At 38.2% G+C, this 18268-nt stretch overlaps 1 protein-coding gene across 2 annotated transcripts; it reads left to right on the forward strand.

Moving 5' to 3' along the window:
- The first annotated feature begins 3284 nt into the window (after window positions 1-3284).
- On the forward strand, window positions 3285-16342 carry rtn4a (reticulon 4a). Of its 2 annotated transcripts, none has more exons than XM_046854717.1 (8): window positions 3285-3448; window positions 4504-4791; window positions 9396-9603; window positions 9720-9858; window positions 9942-10011; window positions 12638-12684; window positions 13874-13932; window positions 15874-16342. In XM_046854717.1, the coding sequence occupies exons 2-8, from the start codon at window positions 4515-4517 to the stop codon at window positions 15914-15916; spliced, it is 843 nt and encodes a 280-aa protein (XP_046710673.1). In that variant the 5' UTR covers window positions 3285-3448; window positions 4504-4514; the 3' UTR covers window positions 15917-16342. The 2 variants fall into 2 exon arrangements, with proteins under 2 accessions (XP_046710673.1, XP_046710680.1); XM_046854724.1 differs by lacking the exon at window positions 3285-3448 and adding an exon at window positions 4340-4417.
- Window positions 16343-18268: the final 1926 nt, after the last annotated feature.

Below are 18268 nucleotides of genomic sequence, written 5' to 3' on the forward strand. Positions count from 1 at the left end.
AGCACTACTGTGTTATTTTATTCCAAATAGTAGATTTGTTTATGATACAATTACAATACAATTTTATATTGTAATGTACAGTAACGTGCCAAATACCCGTTTTGTGTATAACACCATATAATGATTTCTATATAACGCTTGTACATTCATCCTTAAATAAAGTCATATTTTGAAAGCAAACAAATCTATTGTTCATATACACACACATAACCATGCTCTGTCACAGCTAAGGGCAATTTATGTGAATGTGAAGAGACCAGCAAACTTAAAAAACAACTTGCACATACACTATATTGCCAAAAGTATTGGGTCACCTGTCCTTTCCTGCTATATGTGGTTCTTTTCCAAACAGTTACCACAAATCTGGAGGTGCTTAATTGTACAGAATGTCTTTGGATGCGCTATAATAAAATTTTGCATTCACTTGGAACCCAAACCTGTTTCAGCATGGCAATGCCCCAGTGCACAAAGTGAGCAAAGTGGTTTCCATGGTTTGGAGAGGAAGATCTTATCCCTACTGAACACCTTTGGAACGAATGTGAACGCTGACTGCACCCCAGGTCTTCTCACCTACATTAGTACCTGACTTTTGTAACACCCTTGTGGCTGATGAACACAAATATCCATAAGCACACTCCAAAATCTAGTGTTCCCTGAAGAGTGGAGGAAATTATAAGAGCAATTTGGGACCAAATGTGGGATTCAATGCTCAAAAATCACATACTGTACTTATGACCAGGTGACCCAATACTTTTGGAAATATAGTGTACATTGGGAGAACATGCAAAGAAATGAGTTCAGGATTGGAGCAAGGACCTGGACCCTGGACCCTGGACCACCACCCCATCCTATACACATAATGTAATGAAATATAATTCTTGGTATATGCCTATACAATCAAACAGGCAAAAATCCGGGGCAATCGTTCTAGAATATGAATTTATTTATGTGCATTTTTATAGCATAATTAACACATGCCAGTGTTTCAGACACTGTGACTTCTTAGTAAAGTTACAGACATACTAAAATTCTACATTCCCTTTATAATTTGATATAATAGAACTATGACCTGCATTGATACTTGAGAACAAAATCAATTGTACGATTTTTTTTTTTGCTATAAATAAAATCCTGGAAAGTCTTTAATTGTGGAGTTTTTTTGCCACTTGGTGCCAGTGTTGTAAAATACATTGAAATTTTGTGATGTGACGTTCAAAATAATCTAGATATGATTCTTTATGTGGAGAGATGTGAAGCCAGTCAATCTCTATGGTAAGTGATGGAGGAACGTCTTCGAGGTAGCTATGCATATTTGTTCTAGACTTGTAAAGAATTCGAATTTACAACCTCAGCTACAACACGTTATACATTTGCATTTAGAATTGAAATACCTGATTTAGTAGGCTCTTAGATTCCTTTTTTGTTTGTTTGTTTTAGGAGTAATCATTAAGTATTATATGCAGACTGCACCCACAAACAGCTTAATATATCTTCTGTTGTGGATGAGGTTATTTACTGTTAAGTTATTTACTAACTAATTAAGCAATTTACATGAACTAACTGTGATCCCCTGGAAGGAATTTAAGGAGCCGGAGCAGGATCTCCCTGTGGTGCATCAGGTCTTTGCCACAGCATCCTACAGCCTGATGACTAACTGAGTTGTCCTATCAACAAATCTCTATCCTGGGGCCTGAGTCTGATACCAGCAGAGAGAGTCAGCTAATGACTAATTTCCAGCAAAAGGGCACTGGAGCTTGTCTGCTAATTAGAATGAGCATTAATGGTAGGATTTAAGCAACAGTTCTTTGTTCTTCTAAGGGCAAAATTACATAGTTAGCAAATGGCACTCTGTTCATCATAGGCCCATAAAACCTGCTATATTTTCAATACAAAAGCAATACATGAATAATTCATAAATCAGTTAAATACGAGGATGTCCTGCATAAGTCACATACAATACAGTGAAACAAATATCTAAAAGGATTTAATGATTATTATTTAATTTATTTGTTCGTTTGATCATTTATTAATCTTAAAAAGCTTTAGCTATAGAAGTTCCTGGTATTCTCAGACACACAAGTCAAGTCAGGTCAAGTCAGGAAGCTTTTATTGTCACTTCAATCATATATATAGCTGACGCAGTACACAGTGGAATGAAACAACGTTCCTCCTGAACCATGGTGCTACATACAATAACAATCACAGAAACAAAAAAAAAAAACAGGGCTAAGGAATAGTAAGTGTCCTCGCCACATAAAGTGCATGTGTGCAACCTGGTGCAAACGGTGCAAAGACAACACAAGACAGTGCAAGACAAATACACAAAATACAAAATAGTGCCACTAGTAAACCTGTGAAGAGACAAAGTGAACAGTGGCAAAAATGTAAACAAAAATGTTGTGCAAAAGAGATTATTATTATTATAAAATAATAATAATAATAATAATAATAATAATAATAATATTATTATTATTATTACTTTTCATAGCTAAAAAATATTTTAGTTATAGAAGCCCCTGGAATGCCTCTCACAACTATGCCATTGAACAATTAGTCACACTTCCTACTTGAGTATGAATGGAACAGATATCTTATCTTATTTACTATTATTAATATTATTATTATAATTATTCATTCATTCATTTAATCCATTTTAACACCAATTCCTTCATGTGAGGAAATTATGTCTTTGGTCTGAGGACTTTTCCGGGTAGCTAACGCTAACATTTAAACCGTTGGTGAGAGAGACGGCTGATACACAGTGATATTGTTATACTGATATCGATACATGTTGTTTATGCTCTCTCAGACCAGCAAGTAACTTCCTGTCGGAAATGAAAGTTTCTGAAAAACGAAACACAACGTGACGCTTGGATTGCAGAAGTAAAGGCTAGATATCGACTAGCAACTCCAGTATATCTACTTTTATCTAAAACTGAAACCACATGATGAATTACAATTGAATAAAAATGAGATTAAACAGACACAAAACAGACAAATTAAACAGACAAATGTATTTATATTTTTTATTTATTTATATTTTGATGTAATATGGCAATGAAATGCACTAAATTTAGATTTAGATGTCACAGATATTTTTGGATGCAGTTTTAGCAATAAAATGTGAATATCTCTAAAAAAAAAAAAAGGAAACAAATTACTTGTTCATTTTAAGAATCCTGTCTTATTTTTTCTTGTATATTTCTTCTCTTCCCCCTTCTTTCCCGTTACCATAGCAACGACCCAAACAGACACCTTTTTCAAACACTTTATAAAGTGAGGGACCCTTCAGCCTTCGTCATACACAACCTAAACCACGTTGACGTTGTGTGACCACAAAATTTTCACCACTTTTCTGCTAAGAAGTACCAGTAGGCATCCAGACTGTAGTGTAGACGCACTCGGTCTCAACTAAATAATAATACAAGCCTGGATACAGTACTTAAAGGTAAACTTTTAATGTTATGATTGAAAAGTTGTCGCCTAAATGTGATTTTCGTGGTCTTTAGATGAACAATGTTTTAGCTGTAGAAGCCCCTGTATACCTCACACAAACTATCGAACAGTTAGCCACGCCCCCTTGAGTAAAAATGGAGCCCATTATTATTATTTTTTATTATTAGTAGTAGTACTTAATTATTATTAGTGGTAGTATTTACTAGTTTTTCTATGGCTAAAAAAAATTACATTTCTATAGCTAAAAAGCTGGTATACCTCCCTCTTTAAATTATTATTATTATTATTATTATTATTATTATTATTATGTATGCAGTTGAACACTTAACCACGCCCCCTTGAGTAAGATTGGAATATTAATATCCTCTTTAAAATCTAAATGATTTATTATTATTATTATTATTATTATTATTATTATTATTATTAATAATATTAATAATAATGATGACTTTTCAAAACCAAAAAAAAAAACGTGTAGTGCCCCTGGTATACCTCATGCATGTAAGCCTTTGAACACTTAACCACGCCCCCTTCAGTAAGACTGGAACATTAATTCTCTCTTTTAATTATGACTTACGTAATATTATTATTATTATTATTATTATTATTATTATCAGTGACTTTTCTATAGCTGAAATAAGTTGTAGTGCCCCTGGTATACCCCATGCATGTATACCATTGAACACTAAACCACGCCCCCTTGAGAAGGACTGGAACATTAAACCCCTCTTTAAAATATAAATGATTTATTATTATTAATAATAATATTATAAATAATTATTTTTCCATAGCAAAACAAAACAAAAACCGTGTAGTGCCCCTGGTATACCTCACGCATGTACGCCGTTGTATGCTAACCACGCCCCCTTGGGTAAAACACGGAACATTAAGCCCCGCCCCTTGTTGTTACGTTCTCACTTTGAAAGTTGAGTAACTTCCGGCTTTTCTTAGTCCCGGCTCGGTGAGTTTTCGCTAAATGTTCAAGAAACTATGAAACGGCCATTTTCACTGAAGATCTTTAACTAAACTTGCCATTACTTGTACCAGCTCTTTGCGCTATGGATAATCAGATCAGCTCCACTACAGACGACCTGAAGAACCTGCAGCAGGCAGATGAGAACCTCGCCCCCAAAGAGCTCACGGCGGAGGTGTCACATTTCTCCCAGTGTAGTAACTTCGACATAGATGATATTTTGGACTTAGCCGGAGGCGCGAAAGATGCCATTGAAAGACACCGAAAATCAGAAGATCAGCTCATGGAGATAGAAAACAGCACGAGCTCTCAACCTGAAGAAGAGAAAGCACCTGCGGAAGCTGAAGCACTATCATCTCAGTGTGAGTAGAAACCGTGAACATAATATTTACACTTCACATTAACGGTGAAGTTTTTTAATCAACAATTACAGAAATGACAATTCAAAAACAATAAGTTCTACAATTAGTCCTGTAGACCAACCGACCAATCACAGGCTTCTTTCTCATCCGGGTCTCCAGGCAGCTGTCTCTAAGCTAAAGGGCACCTTGCTGTCTGGAAGATTCCATTTCACTATTGGGGTACATTTGTTTCCTCTGATATCAAATTACATTTACAACTCTGTATGAAAAGTAAAAAATGTTTATATATAAATATATAGATATAATGTATGTCTATTAATAAATATAAGTAAAGTGTCATCCACAGAAACCCATATGCAAAGTTCAGATCAGCAACTTAAAAACCCAGAACTTAGAAACCAACATTTTCACCACGACTTCCTTAAAATATGACCATTAAAAACCCTCCAAAATCATATTAGTTCACACTAATTCCCAAATTAAAACACTTTAGTTCATATTGATTGAAACAAACCTGTTACTTGAAACAGTCACCCCCCCATAAAATTTGGAACCTTCCACAAACCTAATCCAAATCCCAGAAAAAAAGAAAACCATCCCTTATCCTGTTTCATCAAATTGAACAATCGTGTGAAAAATCACTGATGAGGTCAATTCGTTCACTGATGAACGTCACTCTCACGTGCGTTCGTCATCCAGGAAGTGAGGAAACGAATCAGAGTAAAGCTACATATATATTATTTACACCATATGTGCCAAACATATAATAGACACCATGAGAGGAACCTCCATATCGCCTACACACACTTGTACACATGCCACGATGCAAACGTTGCCTGCAGACTACATCTGCATACGTTTTCACATACGTACAATTTGTTCTTCGCATATCCTAGATTGCTCAGAAGCTGGGGTTAGAGGGCAAGGCCCTTAACCCCAAAGGACGGGTTAAGGGCCTTGCTCAGGGGCCCAGGAGTGTCATCCTCTGCACATGCTTTAGCAGACTAGTACTCATATGTCTGTATTTTATGCCATAGGCTGCATAGAGAATTCACCAGAATGCCATTGTACATATGGCATTAAATAGAGGTGGTTAAGTCTGAAGTCTTTTGAATCAAAAGGTCATGAGTTCAAATCCCACAACTCTGCTGCTCGGTTTTCCGAATGACACAAATGGACGTCCGATTTTGCTCGTATTTCCTATTTATTTAACACGTTTCCCATTGGTTCTTCTGACATTCTTTAGCTTCTACTGGACACCGCATCCCTCTATAGACAAATTTCTAATTTTACTAGTAGGGCTTCGTTGAAAGAGGTTACATCATATAACTTGAGTACTACAATATACAGGAGGCGTGTCAAATTAGATTTTCAAGGAACACTAGTTTATACATTTCAGCATAGATCATGTTTAATCCGCACTCGGTTGAAGTGTGGGTCGCAGTGGATCCACAACATTTACGTTTTATTTATAAACAGTTTATAAACGTTACTCTGTGATAGGAGTGTTTTATAGAATGTTATTTCATCTTTGTGTGTGTGTGTGTGTGTGTGTTTTATGTACATATACGTTCATTCTAATCATATAACAAGAAGCATTACAAGATATTACAGTTACCACTTATAAAAAGCGGTTAGTCAACATTTTGTATAAAGATTTTTCTCATACCTTTAGACCTCAATTACTATATAATGAGAAGGTTTTCAGTTAACACCCCTAGATATCGTAACTTGTTAACGAGTAGCGTAAGTTGATTTTATTTTTTATATTGCGAATATAATATGATGTAGTATTTTTCTGCATTGGGATGTTGGTAATTGCATTTTTATTATTTTTTTATAAAGCCTCCTAGTTTGAACAAGTTGTTTTTCACTGGCATTCTCTCCTCTATATTTGATTTTCTCACCAACTTGTGACCTTGTTGAGCAGGAGGTTAAAAGGGTTCGACGAAGCGTATCAAAAATGCGTTTTTGTTTTTGTTCAAAGCTCACCCCGTAGCTACGCTTTGTAAAAGGATCTGCATTCGACCTGCCTGGAGGGTAAGAAATGTAACCTTCCATCATAAAAACTGTTGTAACCGATACCCCAGATCTCTTGGTTGGAGGATTTTTCTAAAAAACAACAAAAACAACAACAAAAAACTCTTCTGTCTTTGCCTGCAGATATTTGGTTTGTGCTGCTATCTAGTGGCTCAACTCCAACTTTGCATCCAATACAGTTCATGCCCGTAAATGCTTGTGTGTACATATATAACTGTCAAAAAAAAGATTGGGCAAACTGTAAATGCAACATCACTGAAACAAAACATAAAAAGAGAGAGAGACAGAGAAGTCCTGAGTGCACTAATCATGATGTAATGTTAAGTGCATATGGAAAGTAGATTTTTATGTTTGCATTTAACTCGTGTATGAAGCCAAAGATGAAGCTGGTCAACACACAATAAGCTTTCATTTGGATTTAAACATTTGTGTGCGTCTCAATCAGCTCTCCAGCTTGTTGTCTCATGAATCGGTATATCTAGTAAGCAAGTTGGGGCACTGGGACCTGGCTTACTTCACTGTGGATCAGTTATGTCTTTATTTCCGGTTACACGAGTTGCAAAACGACACCACTGGCATCAGCAACACGCTGGAGAAACTTCAAGTTTGTCATACACTGCAAAAAGCAGAACATAACACATTTGTTTGTGTGCCTGTGGCAGCGTGTTCAAGCAAGACTCTGATATGTGAAACTGACTGCGGCAAATAGAACCAAGTGTTGGTTGAAACCAGTCGCCCGCCTCCTATAACTTCTCCCAGGTTTTTGTACCAGTGTGGAGAGAAGGAAACGGAGGCAGGTGACTGCTGGTTTCATTTGCCACAGTCCCTTCAGTTTCACTTTTCAGCGTTATTTTTTATTAATACACACACACACCCACACAGAGCTCTTCCTGTCTGGCTCTTTTCCTCAGCTTCCACCTGTCTCATTTTATCCTCTCTGCTACCCACTGCAACAGAGAACACGTGTTCGTAAAACCACACACAGGTGTGTGATCCTTACCACTCATTTCTGCCAGCTCCGCCCACTATTTGCAACCCGGTGCTTGACAACGCCCCAGCTGACACAGTGCCATATAAACCTTTTAGCGTAATCACACGTTTCTGTCATAGCACTTTGAGCAAAATAAATAATAATAGTTATAAAAAGAACTATATATATAATATGTAACTATAATATAATCTATTGAGAGCGACAACAACCATAACAAGCGACTTCCATCTACTTCAAACTCACAGCTTTAGATATCATTTCTAGAAGGGGAAAATCATAAGCATTGATGCTCTGTGGATTCTGGGATGTTTTTAAGAGACTTAAACGTTCCAGTGCGCTAAAAAGGTTCTGTGATCGAAACAGGCCTTAAAATGTCTGATTTTCTTGATTAGTACCCTGATTACCGAACTAGAGAGCTGACTGTTGCGATGCATCTTATGTTAAAATAATGCATTAAAAAAGCTGCAGCTTATGTGCCCACTTTGAATTGACCCTTTATTAAGTCATAGTTTTTCAAGAAACTGAAAAAGTGAGTCTGGTTAGTAAAAAAAAAATATTTTGCAGCTATACAGTAACAAGTAATACAATACGAAAGAGGGAAATTATTTTTTTATTGGTTTAATTTTTATGTAATAAATGTTGAAACAACTGTTTTAATTAGTTTTAATCCAACATACGACTTATTTAGACCTAAAAGGCCTTGTTGATCAGTGCATAATGACTGGTTTAGGTACAAGGTAACTGTGATGCAGTTTAAGACCCAGCTTAGAAAGGGTAAAGAGTGCATCTGAGAGACAGATGCATACATACAAAGACAGATAGTAGAAATCAACAAATGCTTTAATTAGTGCAATTAATCCGCACCAACCGTTGATGGCCGGAACTATCAGCCATCTGCAAAAAATCCATACCGATAGTTTTTCCAGGTCACGTCTGCGCTAGAGCACCCGAGAAGATTCGCTGTCATTATACAGTACGAGAGCGGCCTCTAGAGGCGAATCGCTGGTGCCACGTGCTGTTTGTTTTGACTCGCAAGACTGCGTGCTGCCTCATTCGTGTCAACTCAAGTGAAGAGATGAAATCAAAATGAACTTAATTAAAACCACTTTAAGCATTTATTACCTTCAGTTGATGTTTCAAATGGAATCTTACACTGTGTTACCGTTTCACATAAATCCTGTCCTACTTAAAATGGCCAACTAAAATTCCTTCAAAAAGGCCAGAGCATTGAAATGACCTTTTATTCATTTTTATTTTTGAAAATATTTATCCAGTATCAATTTTAAAAAACGGTTGTAAACCGATACTAAACTTAACCAATCGGTTATCAGCAAATACATTCCATATGAGTAAAGGTAAAGTAGACCTCTAACAAACAGACAGACGGACTGACAAGAGAACCTTTTGGGATGTATCCAGGATGTGGGCAGTCATCCTCATAGTTAAGCACCAGGTAGAATGTTGGCTTAGGTGTTTCAGTAAAAGATCTGCTGTGCCACATTGTAAAAAAGTGTGTGTGTGTGTGTGTGTGTGTGTGTGTGTGTGTGTGTGTGTGTGTGTGTGTGTGTATCAGTGTGGGATCTGCTGTACTGGCACAACGTACAGAAGACAGCGTATGTGTTCGGAGCGACGCTGTCCCTATTGATCTCTCTGAGTCTGTTCAGCATCATCAGTGTATCTTCCTACATCGCTTTGGCTCTGCTGTCAGTCACCATCTGCTTCCGGATCTACCGAGGAATCACAGATGCTTTTCAGAAGAGCCAAACCACACACCCGTTTGAGTGAGAAACATGCACTTACACCCTGGCAACCTGGAAAGATTATTTACAGCTATAAAGCAGATAGATGCTGACGTGTGTGTGTGTGTGTGTGTGTGTGTGTGTGTGTGTGTGTGTAGATTTTATCTGGAGCGGGACGTTACTCTACCAGCTGATGTATTTTACAAACACAGTGACATGCTGCTGAAGCAAATCAATGCCACTGTTCATCGGCTGATGCATCTCTTCCTGGTGGAGGATTTGGTTGACTCTCTGAAGGTATTGCTCTAATAATAAAGATAAAGTTGATGATGATGATGATGATGATGATGATAATGCTGTTGTATCTGTGTGTTAAACAGTTTGCATTGCAGCTGTGGGTTCTGACCTACGTCGGATCATTCTTTAACGGCCTCACCCTTCTCATCATCGGTAAGTCTTCATCTCAGCAGCGTCCGAAGGGGAGTTTGTTTTCTCATAGGAAAGATTCCGAGCATAATACGCAAACACACCACTGATCAAATGTGAAGCACAGTTCCCACTTTAATTAGGAAACATGTCGATAACGTTGGCCCACTGAACCGCAAAAGTCATTGCATTGCTCTTATTTCTTCACAAAGAAAGCCTCGTGTACGAATCAGAATCTCTGAAATCTGAATGCTATATCATGTAGAAAAATGGTGGAATTTGGGATCGGTTCTGAAAGTGACGCCCCTGGCTTTGATCCACTTTTATCTCTCAAACAGTGGGCTTGTTTCTAATCTCCACGTTTTTCTGTTGAAACGGAAAGAAAAAAGGCTCGTAGCCTCTCAGCTATACAGCCGTAAAGACTGACCTTGCTACAGCAGCCCCTTTGAGCTTTTCCAGTCTGGTTTCTTTTCACTGCACAGCACTGAGACAGCTCTTGTAAGAGCCGCTAATGCTCTTCTCATGTCAGTCGACTCGGGTACCCTCAATATTCTTCCTCTTTTAGACCTCAGTGCTGCCATTGATGGAGTTAAACTCTCTTGCTCGCCAGCAAGTTTCTGGCATGGTTTGCATCCTGCCTCTGGCAGACTCCACTTTGGATCTATTGATAACCATAAATCCTTTACTGTCTCTTTCACAAAGGGTCCCTCATGCTTCGGATCGTAGTCCTTCTCTTGGATTTACGACGGCACTCGCAGTAATGCCTTTTGAGTAATTGAATGCACGTATACATGATCAAGAATAGCGGCTGAATTTCAGCGTCACAATTTTACCCCTGAACCCCGAAGCCCCCGCTTTAATAGAACCTCTAAGCTTTCTGTTGCCATTGTGTCACTGTTAAGCCTCTTGCTAGTGCTTCCAATCAGTAAGGCTTCATCTGGCATAAAGCTTAATAAACTGCAAGTTATTCGAAATTCGTCTCACGGCCACCCGAGTGCTCAGCTCAGATTACACCTGTGGCTGGCTGGGTCATCCTGCGTTAAGCACAAATTACCGCTACTTACATTTTAAGCTCTTTAGAGTCCCGTCGCATTCGATGTCTTGGAGTGTTTACACTCGTACAATCAAGCTTGCATATTTAAGACTTGCTGTAAAGGAGGGTTTTTTTTTTTGTTTTCTTTTTTCGTGTCAAATCCCAAAAGCCTCAGAAAGCTATTTTCAGCACCGTTGACCCAAGATTACTCATATTAAAGCAGAAATGAGCAGTATTTTGCTAGGAACAATGTAAAAATGGAACCAGAAAACTGTAATCATCATTAACGGTGCCTGTTCATCTGACACGGAAGATCATGAGTTCAAACCCCAGAATTACCAAGATGCCACTATAAGCCCTAAAACAAGGCTCTTAACCCTAATCTGCACAGATGTATGTTTAGAAATGACTTACAATTGCCATCAATTTGTCTTCTAATGTTTAAAAGAACACAAGTAACGTGAATAAGATTACCGTATTTTTCAGACTATAAGCCGCTACTTGTTCCCACGCTTTGAACCCAGCGGCTTAAACAATGAAGGCTAATTTATGGATTTTTCCTGGGTTTTTCCTGGTTTCACAAACTTCATGCCAAAAACCTAAGCCCCATAACATTTGACCAATGAAATTGCAGAACGGGTTCAGGTGAACCAATGAAACTCTTTATATTAAATCAGATGCGCTCCCACTGAATCGGGCCGCACCACATCTTAAATATGGATGATGTTCCAGGATATACAGGAAATGCGAATCATTCGTCACGCTGAAAACAACCGGGCATGAAAACACACTTCACCTGTGTTCTGAGCTGCACGGCATCGGGAGAAAAACTTCACCGATGGTGATTATTAAACGCACGACGATGCCAAAAGATAAACTCCCGAGAGAAATAGTTGTGAAAGTAAGGAGGAAGACAGTGAACGATGAGTTTCTTGGTAGGCTACTGTTTAGGTACAAGCCGTGTTACAGACACTGTCTTTCATTAAAGCCTGTGTAAAGTTCATTAGTTTCAGTGTAGACACCTGCGGCTTATAGACAGGTGCGGCGTATTTATGTTCAAAATAAAAATCTTTGTCAAATTCAGTGGGTGCAGCTTATATTTGGGTGCGTTTAATAGTCCGGAAATTACGGTAATCACCTCACTGAACATCAGTACCTGACTTTACCAACACAACCTTGTGGCTGAATAAGCTGAAATCTTTCCAACCACAATAAAATCTACTGGAACATCTTTCCAGAAGAGTGAAGGTCATTCAAACAGCATATGTGGACTAAAAGTGGATTGAGATGTTCAAAAAGGACATACCAATCTTATGGTCAGGTGTCCACAAACTTTTTTTTCTATACGGCATCAACTGTATGATGGGAAAGGAAATAGTTCTGACTCATACTCATCTTTAGACTTCTAACGGAATGGACAAAGAGGTAAATGTTATGACACCAAGGTTATCAGTGGCTTTGTTGACTCCAAGAAAGGACAGAGAAAGAGGCAGCAAGCAGTTGAGGGTTGAGAAACAGGGAACATTCAGTGTTCATAGGTTTGTTGTTGTTTTTGTTTCCCCCCCAAGAAACTGGTTATTTAGACCTGTGATCATTGATTTCTCTTTTCTTTTGCAGGTGACGTCGCAGCGTTCACCTGCCCAGTCCTCTATAAAAAATACAAGGTAAGACTGAGCACAAAAAAAGACAAAGCATGTTGTTATAAGAAAATAGTCCAAATCATGTTGGCGCGAGGCAATTTGATTGGACGTGCAATTCTAGCAAATGCCTCCAACACGTTTTTAACGTATTACAGTTACATGATATGTTAATGCGTTCATGTGTTAAGGAACGACGCATTGTGCTTTTTTCCCCATTATAGTCGCCTTTAACAGTTTTAAGCGCTGGTCTTAGGGTCCACATTCTTATTTGAACTGTTATGCCTGAAAGTTTTGTGGACACCTGATGCTAAGGCTCATAACACCCCTTTCCACATTTAGTTCCTATTTTAGTTCCCGTGTACAGATTTGGTCTCATTCAGCCACTAGGGCATTAAAAAGGTTAAATAAGAAGCCTGGGGTGTGTTCCAATTCACCCCAATGGTGTTTAATAAGGTTAAGAGCTCTATTGCAAGTCGCTCAAGATCTTCCACTGTTCCAACCCAGGTAAAGCATAATCTTTATTTAGCTGTCCTGCTGGAACAGGTTTTGGTCTCCTAGTTCAAATGAGGGCAAAATGTATTTGTAACGCTGACAGATTCGTGGTAACAGTTCGGGGGGGACGACTCGGGCGTCCCAATACTTTTATCCATATAGTGCATATCAGCGTTCTTCTGTTACATATAAATGATGTCTTGTCAATCGATTCAAATATTTAATTGCGATTAATCATAAGATTTAATCACATTAATCGCAACTCAATCGCACATTTTTATCTGTTTTAAATGTACCTTCAATAAATACTTTTCACGTTTTTAATACTCTAATCAACACTGGCACGGACAAATACGGATGATTTATGCAAATGTATGTTTATTAAAAGTGAAACCTAACTGAAAATATTCTTGTAAATGTTTGAAATCAATTATGTTTAAAATTCCGTAAATCAGGACACCAATCGGGAACTTTTGCCATGTTTCCACACGGACGGTTTTAATTGCCGGATGTGCGCATCATGACGGATTTCGGTGCTCGATTCGAGAGCGAGCGCATCAGTAAAACAAATGGTTTTTTTTCGGCTGATTTTTTTCCTTAATTCCTTTTTTATATCCGAGTATAGAGAAATAACGCCACGAAGAAACACACGTTTATATTTTATATAAATATATACAAATATTCAAATTTTTTATTCTTCTTTGTGTTTCCTCTCCCGTAGGTGCAGTTTGATCATTACTATGGACTGGTTCAAAGCTACTTCAAAGATGTAGTGCAAAAGTAAGTCTAAAGACCATCTGTTTGTTTGTTCTTTTAAGCATTTAAAGACCTATTGATGTAGTTAAACAGAATTCACTTCATCACATTTATAGAAGAACAGAAACTATATTTGCAAAAACAAAACAAAAAGGTTTCCACAGGGGAAGAATTTGGTTAAGCATTTCACATTATTTGCCAAAGACTTAAAACTGCACTTTCAATTATATTATCTTCAGCAGCATTTGCCGTAGTGACACGTGTGATGTCAAACAGCAGGGGCAGAGCTACAGCGTGACAGCTGGCGCCTCCTCCGTGGCACTTGACACTCTAATTAACGTGATGCTTCCGTACCCCCTAAAGTAATTTTATCATTTTATTAAGCACAAACTGACTGGACTGTCAAAGCCTCTCAGATTTGCCAACCCCATGAAGATTCTATTCTTCGGAGTTGAGTTCGAACTGGGGGGAAGAAGAATGTGGCTTTCATGTAATTTTCCAAACATAATAAGAGGAAGATGATCAAGAAAATAAAGATAATGCGGAAGATGACAAGACAGAAGGAGAAGAGAAAATAAAAGGAAAAGCAGTGCCTTCAATAGTCTACCATGGCTCACGTATGCAGCGCATCCGGAAAGTATCTACTTTTTCTCCTGAATGGATCAAATTCAATCAAACCTCAAAATTCTACAAACAAAACCCTATAACGACAACGCGGAAGACTTTCGATGAAATCTTTGCTTATTTATCAAAAAATTTGTACAACGGGAAACCCCCCCCGCATATATTCACATCCTTCGCTCAATATTTTTGTTGAAGCACCTTTGGCACCAATTTCACAAGTCTATTTTTGGGCAGTTTCTCTCATTCTTCTTCGCAGAACCTCTCATGCTCGATCAGGTCGGACGGGGAGCGTCAGTCTACAGCCGTTTTCAGATCTCTACAGAGATCTGGCTGGGCCACTCAAGGACATTTACAGGGTCATCCCGTAGCCACTCCTTTTTTAAAAGTGAAGCACTGTGAATAGTAGCAGCGGATAAGAGACGCTGAGAGAGGGATGTAACATCTCCTGCCTTGTGAGATTAATTACTCTCGCCAGAGGTCGACAGTCGCCTCGGTGGTACAGCACAGATATTTTTTTTTCTTTCTGTGTTTTTGGGTGTTTCAAAGCCCAAATTTAGCTTCTGTCACTCTTCTTTTTATGGTCGTGGCCAGACACTGAAACAGAGCGCGTTGATTAGTCCGGTCATTTCTTAACTCGCAATATTTTCAAGGACTACCCGTAGTGAATGTTTTAGGATCGATGGTGTGGTCTCTCTCAGGATGACTCCACCTCCATCCTCAAGACATGAACGCTCATTTAATCCTTTGTTAGTTTTTAAAACATGGTGTTCGCACCTAACCATGGGGTGAACATTTTTTGGGATGAACGCTGCCTCACACTACATCAGAACCCAAATCTTCACAACCGCACTTGAGAATCTATTGGAACATCTTCCCAGAAGAGTGGAGGTTATTATAACTGCATACTATGACTGAATGTGATGTTCAAAAAAGGACATACAGTCACCCAATCACCTGATTTTGAGATTTTAGAAGTTTAAACAGCACTCAACATCATCATCATCATCATCATCATGATCTAAGTCTTCAGTCAATTCAGTGGAGGAAAAGTGTTTGTGGCTCCATTGCTGTTCCAGAGGCTTGTTGCAAAGATGTACTGAAGCTGTGCTGGTGTCTTGTGGTGGAACAATACCTCACTAAAACACTTTTTTTTCCTTTTTCATATACGTCTGTATACGTCAGTCTCTAAAAACACAGAGGAATTGAAACCTTTAAAAAAGAAATATAGAAAAAACATTCACTTTAATTATATATGCGAAAGAAGCTGAAAAAGACTTACACCGAAAGCTAATTGTGTGTTCGTGTGTGTGTTAATTTTGTTTCTGTAACTTTATTTTGCAGGATTCAGGTGAAGATTTATGGATTGAAGAATAAAGCTGAATAGAAAGCAGCAGCGTTACAGATCGTAAGCGAATAAACGGTGTGTGTCTTTATGCAAAGCGTGTGCGTTTGTGAGTGCGTGAGTGTGTTAATCAATTGCGTATTAAGGACGAAAATCCACTTAAAAAATATAAATGGATTGTATATTTTCATTTCGCCCTCCTTTATTACTTCTGGTTGCTGCAGTGTTTTATTTCATAGGTTTTTTTTTTTGTAAATGAAATAGTGTTTATGTAAGAATTAAACGAGAGGCACATTTTTTCCACGCCTCCGTATCGTTAATGAGAACAGCATCGGTCATAGCGCATCTCGAACATTACGACTGTGAAGATCGGCACGGATCGTATTTCATTTTGTTTCTCTTTTTCCTTTGTATCACGTCTGTTTGTGAAAATACAGTCGATGCAAATAAATCGGAGGGATGAATTTAGTGATGTTTGTTGGAATCTTTCTTGTGTGTGTGTGTGTGTGTGTGTGTGTGTGTGTGTTTTAAATCTAGTGAAATCCCATAATTTCAAACAATAGTTTACTGCAATCCAGATATTATATTTTAAATTATTTAACAAAAAAGAAAGAAAAAACGAACTTGTGGACACTTTGTCCTCTTTGTAGGACCTGAGAGAAGAAGGTTTTGGAGCACCAGATGAATGACATCATACTTAAGCTCCATAATTGAGAAAGGGAAAAAAATGGATATTTATAGTATCGAGCAGTGGTCCCCAAACCCCGGGGCATGGACCAGCACCGGTCCGTGGGTCAATTGTTACCGGGCCGCACAGAAAGAATACATAACTTACATTATTTCCGTTTTATTTATTATCTGATTCTGAACTATGTTTTATTTTGGAAAATTACCGGATTCTCTCCTCCACATCTGTCTATGACTCACTCTTGATGCATGTCATGATGCCACATGTCTTACCTCCATCCGCTACCTTCTTAAAGGGGCTACTCCGCCCAGTAACACATAATACATTACCGCTAAATTCAAACCCACAAGCGAGCAAAATGAAAAATACCAGTTTTTATGTCGGTCGTATCATTTTATTTTGTTGTATTTATCCGCCACACCCTAAAGGCCGGTCCGTGAAAACATTAATCTGGTCCGTGGCGCAAAAAAGAACCGCTGGTATAAAGGCCAAAATTTGCCCAGGGATAAACCCACCAGAGGGCACATTGTTTTTAATCACCAGGTGGTGTAACGCTGTCTTGCATGCAATGGAGTTACTTCTACCACCCTGCAATTGATTAATGTTCTATACGAGAAATAAATAGATAGATGGACCACTTTATTTTATCCCAGAGGCAAATCTAGAGCAGCACAAAGAGTAAGAAGTATATCAGAAGTCATTTGCATTGTAAATGAAATGTTGCAAAGGAATAAATACACTACATGGACAGGGAAGGTATAACTCAGTGATTAAGATGTTGAACTTCTGAATCAAAAGGACGTGAGTTCAAATTGCACTACCACTATGATGCCACTGCTGGGCTCTTGAGCAAGGCCCATCAAATGCTCAGTCGTTTGAATGAGATAATAGTAAATCACTCTGGATAAGGGTGTCAAAACCTATAAATGCTAATGGCAAGTACTGGGACGCTGAACTGTTACCACAAAGTTGTGACACACAATTGTATATTATGTGTTTCGCTGCTGTAGCATTTTGTTTAAAATTTGGACTAGGAGACCCCGAATGCCCTTGCGGCTGAGTGAACGTGAAGCTCCGCATAATCCAAAAATCTCACATCTTCCCAGAAGAGTGGACGTTATTATTACGATAAACGGGGACTGAATGCTAAACAGGATGTTCATAAGCAAGTCTTGAGGTAAATCCAACCTCAGATGAACACCACATGATCTATTGCACGATGTGTGAATAAACTAAGTACACTGCTGTTCCATGGGAAGAGGCTAAGTAGCAGGAATTCAGGGAAGATCTTGAGTGGCCTGCTATAGCACTCAACCCTTTTGAACACATTTGCCAGGATGTGGAATGCTGACTGCACCCCAGATTTCCACACCTATAAGAGTATGAATGGTGAATACTACTATAGTTAAGATATGTCCCAATGGGGTAATATCTACATATCCTCTTATATTACTATAACTATTTTATAACAAAAACTCACAAAAGTGAGATCATCCCTTTGCAATCGCATAACAGTAATAACTCATTTTCTTTGGGAGTTATGTGGCGCATCTGCCGTACCAGTCCGCAGTCCGTGCACATGTTCATACTATATAAATTATAAAAATAAATGTATCACCTTAATATAAATCATACAGAATTATAGCATTTATACAGAATTTATATATAAACCGCATATTCTACATTGTAACTTTGTATGATTTATA

This window comes from Silurus meridionalis, chromosome 1, assembly GCF_014805685.1.
Source record: "Silurus meridionalis isolate SWU-2019-XX chromosome 1, ASM1480568v1, whole genome shotgun sequence".
NCBI lineage: Eukaryota > Metazoa > Chordata > Actinopteri > Siluriformes > Siluridae > Silurus > Silurus meridionalis.

Excerpts from the sequence above, each read along its gene's own strand:
- rtn4a (XM_046854717.1), top strand. The coding sequence starts at position 4,515 with ATGGATAATCAGATCAGCTCCACTACAGACGACCTGAAGAACCTGCAG. Across the intron at positions 4,792-9,395 it reads TGAAGCACTATCATCTCAGT|TGTGGGATCTGCTGTACTGG; the intron begins GTGAGTAGAAAC and ends TGTGTGTATCAG. Across the intron at positions 9,859-9,941 it reads ATTTGGTTGACTCTCTGAAG|TTTGCATTGCAGCTGTGGGT; the intron begins GTATTGCTCTAA and ends TGTGTTAAACAG.